General features: G+C 35.2%; 1 protein-coding gene across 1 annotated transcript; it reads left to right on the forward strand.

Annotated features, from left to right (window-relative positions):
• The first annotated feature begins 275 nt into the window (after nucleotides 1–275).
• On the forward strand, nucleotides 276–6,850 carry LOC140865468 (prefoldin subunit 3). The gene is made up of 6 exons (XM_073270122.1): nucleotides 276–449; nucleotides 1,766–1,823; nucleotides 2,529–2,600; nucleotides 3,595–3,714; nucleotides 6,004–6,105; nucleotides 6,400–6,850. Exons 1-6 carry the CDS (start codon nucleotides 322–324, stop codon nucleotides 6,478–6,480), a joined length of 561 nt encoding a protein of 186 aa, XP_073126223.1. The 5' UTR covers nucleotides 276–321; the 3' UTR covers nucleotides 6,481–6,850.
• The last annotated feature ends 3,671 nt before the right edge of the window (nucleotides 6,851–10,521 follow it).

A 10,521-nucleotide genomic window follows, 5' to 3' on the forward strand; every position in this document is an offset into this window, starting at 1 on the left:
ATGAAGAGAATTAGTTTTTATAGACATCTCAACGTTTATAGAATAATAGAAATAAAGTATAATTGAACCGAAAAAAAAAAATTCATTTTAAATATTTTTAGGAAAATGGCAAAACCATATCGTGATAAAACTAACAAATGAAGTCAACACATGTAAAGCGAGCACAAGATACTGAACGGAGCGCAACCCAATGAGCAGTTGAGGAACAGGCCCAATTCACGCGGCCCAATGAGCAGTTGATGAACAAGCCCAATTTAGTATGCCTAACTCAGTTTTCACTTTCGGATCTTCTTCCTCCCCCTTCTGATCCAGGCGGCGACGATGTCGACGTCAGCTAGTGCGACTGAGAGAAGAGGAATCCCGGCGGCGGCGTTCGTGGAAGACGTGCAGACTTATCTTTCCCACTCAAATCTCGATGTTAACTCCGCCCTCGCCTTTCTTCAAGAGAGGTTTTTAATTTACTTAATTTTCATTTCTTTTGTATTAGTGGTAAAAAAAGATCACTGTTAGATTGCTTTGAGCTAATCTTTGATGAAGATGCCAAATTAGATAAACAAATTTGAGTTGAAATTTTCCGTATATAAGCTTGTTTGTTTGTTTGTTTGTTTGTTTGTTTTTTTTTTTTTGGCTTTGTGAGAAGCAAAATCAGTTCTTAGGTGTCCTTATGTCCTCTTTAGTCGAAGAGGCTGTGCAACAAGTAGCTGGTGTCACCGCACTCGAGAAGGCTTATGCCTCTTAGTCTGATGCACCTGAAACATTCAGCTACAATGTCTTAAATGGGTTGACTGGGCAGTTTCAGCTTCATCAACTAACCAAATCCATTTAAGATGAACTAGCAGCTACAATGCAACCAATGATGTCTATAGGCTTCAATGTTTGTAATAACTAGCATCTCCTGGAATATGATGATCCTACTGAGTTATGAAGGAAAAAAAAAACCCGGTGTTCATATGAATGCACCTGTTACCCTGTCTCCAAGATTTGTGTTTTTCCCTCCATTTGTTGGATGTTAATTATGATATGAATAACAGGGATTAGTGGAAGAAATCTGATTGACCGAAATGGGAACACAATGTTGTTTTTGGTTATAAAGCATGGTTCTTGGAAGAGAAGATGTTATTTTCAGACTTATTTGGCCCATAGTTGTCAAAAGCGCACAAAGTGCATGCTTAATGTGAAGTGCACGGCGGTCTGCCCTTAACCGCACTGCAAAGGGAATGGCTTCCATGAACTGTGCTCCAATGTGCTATAAGATAAAAGCCGCCTTAAAAAAATCTAGTTAAGGAGGTTGATTTCTCCTCTATTTAGTAGCAAAAAACAAGACGGAGAAAAGATTAACATTGCATTGCCATTCACCTCTGCCCTAGAATTTAATATTTGGAAGATTAAAATGATGATGATTTCGTATGTGATATTTAATGCATCATATTCTTTAAAAAATATGATTCTACTAATTTTTTTTGAAAATATTTATTTATTGTGCTTTATTTCCATAAATCAAGCGCCTCACATTGCACTATGCTCGTTGGACATAAAACCCGAGGAATCTTGAGGGCTTTAATGCGCCTTGCTCTTTTAATTACTATGATTTGGCCATGCTTGCAGTATTCAAGGGATATTTTTCTTGAGAAATTTAGGAGAAAACTGTTATCAATATGTATCATAGTCGTTGCTTTCTCCTCTGAAAGTTTTCTTGTTCATGTCTTGTTATCTTCTTTTTCCTTCCAGCTTTCCGAATTTCCCTTTTTCTTTAAATTCTTGGCAGGCTTCAGCAATATAGAGTGGTGGAGATGAAGCTTCTTGCACAGCAGAGGGATCTTCAGGTTTGCTTGTTTCTATGCAAATTCTCAAGTCCTCTTAATTTTTCCTTCCTGCAAGTGCTGAGGTTCGTCTAGTTCCAAAGTTGCAAGCAAAAATGAAATGAGTGGCTTTAATAATTAAGTGCTGCATCTTCTCATTTTTACTGTGCATTTTATCTATTCCTTTGTAGTTGTTCGGAGCTTATAAGAGGTATTAAAGTGTTACATAGTTTTTCAAAAATAAGATCTTTTAAAGTTCCGATGCAAGATGAGACAAACTTAAAGGCTCTTTGATAAAGCTGAGGGATCCCAACTTATAGTTAAGATCTTTCAATGCTACCATAAACACATCATTTCAGCTCGTAGAGCATATTTTTTCCTAATAAATTGAGAGTTTACTGCATATGTAACGTCTCAGAGGTTAAAATCTTGTAAACCCGTTGCACTTGTAAGATTCTTGGCATAAGCTTGGTAAAAACACATTCATGAGATGCTTAACATATGAAATATTGTCTTTAGCATTTATGTGTTATGTTTCTTTATTCTCTTTAGTTCTTGTATGTGGAGATAATAAAGTCAACCATATTGTATATAATTTACATTTGACATGTTAATGTTCAGAAACGTAAAATATGTGTTTCCACAATCTGCCAAATCACGGTTTTGTGCCTATTCCTAACATCTAGGTGCTGTTTTCTGATATTTGAATTTCTTTTGCTATTACTAAAGGCAAAAATTCCTGACATTGAGAAGTGCTTGGATGCTGTTGCAACGTTGCAAGCTAATGAGGACACTGCTCAGGTTTGTTCTGAAATTGAGATTGTTTTATAGTTTATTATCTTTTTGAACTTGTGATTTGTAATTTTATTAGAGTATTTAGTAATGATGCAGAAAAAATGATTATATAATTTTGTAGAAACATCGGTAAAATGAAAAATGATCTCTGTTGTAAGTTTGTTGGTGTTTCATGCTTCTAGAGATAAAATGAATTTATGTAAGTAGGTATAACTCGAAGTAAAATAGGGGTTGCAGTTGCACTCTTTCCTTGGAAGCTGTTCCAAAACATTATGGAGAAAAAACAGAAATTTCACCCATGCATGCAGTTGGTGTGACTTGAGCCCAACACTTATGTTCTGGAAAACCAGTCGATGTATCATTGTGCTGATTGGTTTGTCAGTTCTTGACTCTTGAGAATTTTGGGGAATTTATTTTACGCTATGTTGCCATTCCTCGTGTGTAGGTGAGATACACGATCTTCAATTTAAATGTCTGGTGCTTCTATTGCAAACAGATTCTTCCTCTTGTACATACTATTTACCATCTAGTTTGTCTCTTTAACCATTTGGATCCTCCTTTGAATTTTTTGGTTTAGACTCAATCAATCCATATTTGGCCTTTGTTCTTAGAGTATGCGGGTAGATTTTAGTTTTATTGGCCAAATATCGTATTTGAATTATGTTGGTCCCAAAACTCATCACACATACCTATCGTAAATCTTATGTGATTTGAGATCATTTCTGGCTGTTGTTTGAGCTTATCTCGAGGACAAACTTGTTGGAGAATACAGACAAATATGCTTCTATCCATTTTTTCTTGTTCCGTTTTCCTGAGGTTTTATACCATTAAATTTTTTTTTCCCCTTGCATGTAATGTGAAACATTTGGTGTTCAACTCAACTTATCTATTTTGGAAAAAAAAGTTTCAACCAATATGCTGATATGCTCCACTTTCATTGTGATTATGATTGTGTAATTTAGCTGTCCATGTTCAATGCCTTGATGTTTGTTGATTACAGGAAATTGTTGTAGATTTTGAAGTCTCTGAAGGCATCTATTCCCGAGCTTGTGTTGAAAATACAGATTCTATCTGTCTATGGCTCGGGGCAAATGTCATGTTGGAATATTCATGTCAAGAGGTACTGTAGTGTCCCAGACGCCTCGATCATGCTTACTCATTATTACTTGATACGGAAAAATGCGGAAAACCCTTATTTTTTTAAAAGAAGCATGCGACACTCGCATACGCCACACAACCATGTATGAAATTAAGTTCACTCAATGATTCAAGAACTGCAAAATATTCTCGGTATAAAAATACCAAAATTTCCTAACTCGAAATCATAAAATATTAATTAAATCCTAAGGGTACTGTGTTAAATCATGAAACAACAAGTGCGCATCATAAACTAGAATGCAAAACTTCATGAACATGTTGGGCATAAGTTTCTCGGACAGCCGTGTTATGCAATACTCTGGCCTCCTCGACTACTACTCCCAATGACCATCGTCTAAATCATTTACTTCATCATTCTCACTTGCATAATTCAAGCATAATAAGTCTAAAAACTTAACGAGCATATTCAGTGTGCTGATCAATACATAATAAAATCTTATAACATGCATAGGACGTGATCGTAATCTGAAAACATAACTTGCTTTGCTTTTAGATGATGAAATAAAATGCAAATGTGGTAACCTTCATTGAAGGCACATGCTTAAAGGTCCATGATCATGTAAATAGTTACGCAACTTAGGTATTATATCATTTGGTATAGCCCCCACTGATCGAAGCCAATATGCGTACTGTTCATACAATCATGCTTGTTGGAATGGCGTTCCTCGGAGATCATCCTGAGGCACTAATCCCGTATCGTCGTCATCACAAATACACTTATAACATCATAAAAATAACATTTTCATGCTTGGAAACACATTCATGTTATTTACAAGAAAGGTAAGCACACCCATAATTAAAACATCATGCTTTCAAATTTAAATAACTTTGATGCATTGAAAAACTTAGATCATCATGCATTACGTATAGCTATCGATCCACATAAGTCATTCTCCACATTCTCAACAACTCTTCATGCACCATGCACACAAGACCATGCTTGGACCCTTACATGCATGCCGTAGGACATCTTTAATCTCAACAACTCTTCATGCACCATGCACGCAAGACCGTGCTTGGACTCTTACATGCATGAAACATAATGAAAATCTCTGTCACACCCATGCCGAGTGTGCTACTCAGCATGGGTGTACTTTAAAATTTCTGCCCTACCCACGCGCGGGGGCACCCTCGCGTGCCTCCTTACGTGTGTAACTTTAATTTCCCTTATCTACCCACACTCACGTGCCTCGCGTGGGCACCTTTTGTGCCCACGACACCGCCCACGCAGGGGGCAGTGGCACGCGCGCATGCCCTTCTTGCATGGGTTGTGCAGAATTTTATGCATGAATTCTAAGTGATTCTGCACACACCCAAAACCCTTTCAAACGCATACATGCACGCAAAACATGATATACCCCATGAAATAGACCCCCAATACGCATCAAAACTCCCTTCTATCAATTCACACTCATGATTTTGACTCCAAAACACATCAAAACACCCATTTGGATCCAAAAACCAGATTTCCTATTATGAAAACTTTTACACCCAAAATCATGTTTCTAACTCTTCGAGAATGACTTACACTTCATGTACACATCATCATCATGTATCGTTCTTTTGACAATGTTGTGATACCTCGCAAGAAAGTACCATATCATTGTTAGTGTACACACATCAATATCAAAATATTTAATATTGCTTAAATAGTGTTTTCATAAGTAGGTTTTCTTTTCTAGTTTTGGGGAAGAAATAACTAGGTTTTCTTTTCTAGTTTTGGGTTTTTATATCCATCATAAAAATAAGCATGTGGATCGGCTCCTAGCCCATGAAAGTAAAATTAATAGAAGTCTTTTTCCAAGCTTTAAACATTTAAAAAATAAAACAATACAATTATTTTATAAAATGACATGCATAACTTCTCTCGCAATAAAAATTCATATAGCTTGCTTAGTTAGTTTTGATTCACTTTGTGTTCTGAATTATACACATGCCAAAAAAATATCAAACCTAACTTTTGTATAGATCTTTCACTTTTTAAACACTTGAACTCATAGATTTTCATAGTGAACAATTAAAATCATACTACACAATAAAATATTTAAAACTTTATGACACGTAATAAAATACTTCAAACCATAAGACGTGCAACAAAATTTTTAATAATAAATTCATTTAAACATGATAGAAGTGTTCACTTATATTTTTGGGGTGTTACAGGTGCTTAGCATCTGAAGCAACACATTAGTTTTTTGTTTTCCTGCAATACTTACCACTATATATGAGTTATTTGAACTTCATCGTTCAGGCAACTACCCTGCTTCAAAAAAATTTGGAGAATGCCAAAGCAAGTTTAGAAGTTCTTGTTGCTGATCTGCTATTCCTAAGGGATCAAGTGACTATTACTCAGGTGATGCACGTGTATTATCATTTTAACGTCTTTTCGCTGAAGTAAACTTGGTATTCAAAGGATGAAATAATAGTGACTTGTCAATGCATAGAAAATTCATATTATCCTTTTTTTCAATTCTAGTGGACGGTTTTCGTCCACATGTTCAACATAAAGAGGGCAATACCTTGAATTTTGGAAGTTTTACCGAAAAGATACAAAATGAGTTGCGAATATGTAACAAATCACTGTAAATCACATCATGCATCACAATTTTTTTCGCTCTGTTTTTCTTGAGCTAGTACCTTTTTCCAGGTTACTATCGCTCGTGTGTATAACTGGGATGTGCACCAACGAAGACTCCGGCAATCTGCTGCTGCCATATCAGAGCCTTGACACTTGGTATAGTTGGCGGCGCTTACTTTTCCTCTCTGGGGTTCGTGTGCTCAAGGCCCCTTCTTTCATTGTTTCTGGCCGAGTATTTTATTGATCAAGCTTATGGAGATCCGTGCTTCTACCTTATTTAGTTCACATGCCTGCAGAGGTGTATCCTAGCCAGGAAAACTATCTACTTAGGCCGGTTTTAATACCCACAAATGATTGGATTACTTAGAGATTCCCATTTGTTATGTAGTGAGTTTCAACACGTTTTTGAGTTGTACGGTTGATGTATTGTGACTTCTTTACGACTAGCAGAATTCTACATAAAAATGTTAGAATGTGTATAATTCACCATTTTGGTCATATTTTTCTTTGGGAAAAGCCGACATCCGGATACAAATTTGCTACTAACCTGTCGAATCGGGTCGACCTGCCATCTTGACAGGTTGAGGATTGGTCCGCTTAGTCCGTAAATTTTTTTAAAAAAATTGAAATAAATAAATAAATACATAAATAATTATAAATAATATAAATATTTAAAAATTCATTAATCATACGCAAATCATTATGATTGATATAATTTTTCAAAAATTAATAAATTATACATAAATTACTATAAGTCATATAAATCTTTTAAAGTTTATCAGTCATATATAAATAATTTCAAATAATATAAAATATTCAAAACTTATCAATTATACATAACTTATTAAAAATACTAATTATAATACAATTAAAAAAATTATTAAAAAAATTTGGTTGGATGCTTCGTCGCGCCTTGACCTGCGGCCAAAACATGATAGCCTGTTCCAACTACTTTCAAACAGTCTGGCAAAAGCACAACCCAACCAGTCTTTTTTTACTGGTGGAACTGATTGGCTCGACGAACCAAACTCGAATTGACGACTCACTTGTTACTACCCTCTTCAAGTCTTCTCATCTCACTTGAGTGTTTTACCAGATGCAGAAAAAATAAAACATACTGAAATATAAAATATATTGTTTCGTCTAGCATAAATTTGAGTGCTTTAACCAAACGCCTAAACATCTGAAAGTTTATATGTGTGTGTCTTAATTTTTGCAATGGTAGAAGCACATATATGCTAGAGGTAGCATATATGTCGATTTTAGTCATGCATATATTAGAGATGTGATATTTTTAGTTTTGTATCTTTTGTCAAGTTAGGTAGTGTGGGGCCTCAGGTTGCTAATCAAATTTTGGGGCAATTAATCACTAAACATTATTAATTAACAAAGAATCAAATATAAATAGAACTACAATTTTTTTTCAAACATGAGTGCGCTCTGTCGGTCAAAAACCGCCGATCGAGCGCCCCTGTTTTTCCTCAAAATAGTAGGCCAGATTTCGGGGCTGCACTCGGTCTGCCAAAATCAGCGGCTCGGGCGCTGCCTGGGCACAAACAATGCCCTGTTCATCTACAGCAAAACTTGATCCTTCAACTCTTTTCAATTCATGTATTATCAATTTTAAAACATGCATTGATCTATACAAGAAGTTCTTATCATACTTCCAATCAATTTTTACATCTAACAAGTAACTTAAAGTACATCAAAGTAGCTATAAAATGCAAGAAGTAACAAGTGTTCTTCGCTAATCAAGTCATACGCCTTCTAGCATATTTGGCAAGATCTAAACTCTACATTTCTGCTACAAACCCGAGACACCACGTGCTAAAACAATCTCCCGAGCTATCAATGTCTTCTCCGACTAGCTCCTGCCTAGGTATGGCAATGGACCCGACCCCGCATCGAACCCGGCCCCGCGGGGCGGGTCCCCGGTTTGGCCGAACCCGCCCCGGACCCGCCTCGCCAAAAATATATATTAATATATAAATATAAAATATATATGTATATATATATTAATAATATATAATTATATTTTTATATTAAATAATAAATACTCTATTCATAATTTGAGTTTATAATATTTTGGGTTGAAATAATTTTAATATATCATGATATTTTTAATATAAAAAATATATTATTATAAATTTTTTTTAATTATTAATTAAATAAAAAATAATACATTTTAATTTGTGATAATATTTTTTGTCCTAAATATTTTTAATACAAATTTGAAAAATAAATTTAATGATTTTTTATTAATTTTTTAACTTATTTAAATTTTTTATTTAATAAAATTTAAATTATATAAAATTTGGCGGGTCTAACCCGGATTGGACCCGCCGGGTTCACGGGGCGGGGCGGGGCAGGTCGGGACCAATAAGAGGTGGGTCGGGTCTCATGTTTGCCAAAACTCGCCCCGAACCCGACCCGCTGCCATTCCTACTCCTGCCCCACCTGTTGTCATGCACACATACAAAACAAGACAACAACCGAATAAACTCCGGTGAGAATATAATTCCCAGTATAAAAGACATATACATGCGTTAAAATATAAACATGTCAACTCTAACCATTTCAATTCAAGGATAGAGTAATATAATGCATATATCAATTCGAAACATATCAATCAAGACTTCAAATCAATATATTTATATAGCGCACTTAAATCAATAATTGATTCATATAAACTCTCTGCCATCAAGATTCGTATCCGATATTGACATAGATATTCATCTATCGTCGTCTCATCAGACTCGAAAATAAGGTCCATCTGACCTTGGCATTGGAAACAATTCAATTTTCTTCATATCATATATAACTGAATAAAGATCCACTACCTGAGATGGATCGACAATAATAACATCAAGTTCTAAATCAAGAACAAATAATAATCAAGTATGTGATTTGTTCGGGATAACTCAAGAATCATCATTCTCGAGTATCGAATCCCTGACTCTTGATATCATCTTATACCTTTCAGTCGTTCCGTCATGGTTGAGTTGCTCCCAATCTGGACAATCAACACAACAAACTCATATCAAACTTCTGTTCAAAACTTCAACTCAATCTTCAAGGCGAACTAGTTGCAAACTTTGCTCAATTCTTGGCCGATTCGAAATTAAACTTCTCAAGCTCAATAGCCTTCACTCCTAATCTGAAATGAAGTGTTTACAAGCCATTTATATCGACAAGAACTCAATTCAAACTCAGCTCAATCATAGATACTTCAATACTAGCCAATTCTTGACTAGACGGCATGACGGTTAAACTTCGGCAACCGTAATTCATTGCTATCAACTCTATCATTCAAGTACACTTCATATATACCTCATATGAGCCATAATACATCATATATCAACTACATCAGTAGTTATAGAATTGAAGATAACTTCTGAAAATCATAGCAATGACAACCGACGGCACAACGGAATAAAATCGGATAACCGAAACTCAAAGATAACAACATATTCATCTTCTTCAACTTAAAATACATAAATATCAGCTATGTATCATCATGAAATCAACCTAAAACAATTGGCCTAGGTTCGAACATGAGCTGAAATCATAACAAATGAATACGTTGTCCGTTTTTGATTCGGTGCCGATAGAATGATCAATATAAGCTCAATAATACATAACCATAATCAAATCTGATTTTATCCAACTCCCAGCTTTCAAAACATGCTGGAAAGAAGATAAAACTTACTCCAAATCTAAGCTCTCATCGCAAGGATTACGGAACTATGCCCAGTTCTGAAATTGGACGAACGGATCAAAAGATATCTATGTTTGAAAGGTAAAAAATGGCTTCAACCCTTCTCTTTTCCTTTCTCTCGGTTTCTTACTGAGTTGTTGGGTTGGAAATCTGATCAATTTCAGGACTTACACGTTTTTATGGCCACTTGCAAGGAAATTGCATTTTGGTCCCTGAACTTTGGCCTATTTGAAACTAGTCCCCGGACAAGCGATTTAATTCAATTTCAATCCTAAATAATTTAATAATATTAGAATTTAAATCTAAACTCCATATATTATCAAATTAAATAATCTCGGATCAAAATTAAATAATTTCGGACCTTATCGCATTTTAGTCCTTGAACTTCTTTATATTTTCATGTTGATCCCTGCTCGGATTTCACCGTCGAATTAAATCCTCTTTCATTCTCGGAACTCGGAATTTAATTCTTA

This window comes from Henckelia pumila, chromosome 4 (genome assembly GCF_033568475.1).
Source record: "Henckelia pumila isolate YLH828 chromosome 4, ASM3356847v2, whole genome shotgun sequence".
NCBI lineage: Eukaryota > Viridiplantae > Streptophyta > Magnoliopsida > Lamiales > Gesneriaceae > Henckelia > Henckelia pumila.

Coding starts and splice junctions, on each gene's coding strand:
- LOC140865468 (XM_073270122.1), top strand. CDS start 322: ATGTCGACGTCAGCTAGTGCGACTGAGAGAAGAGGAATCCCGGCGGCG. Junction 1,824..2,528: donor CACAGCAGAGGGATCTTCAG/GTTTGCTTGTTT, acceptor CTATTACTAAAG/GCAAAAATTCCTGACATTGA. Junction 6,106..6,399: donor ATCAAGTGACTATTACTCAG/GTGATGCACGTG, acceptor ACCTTTTTCCAG/GTTACTATCGCTCGTGTGTA.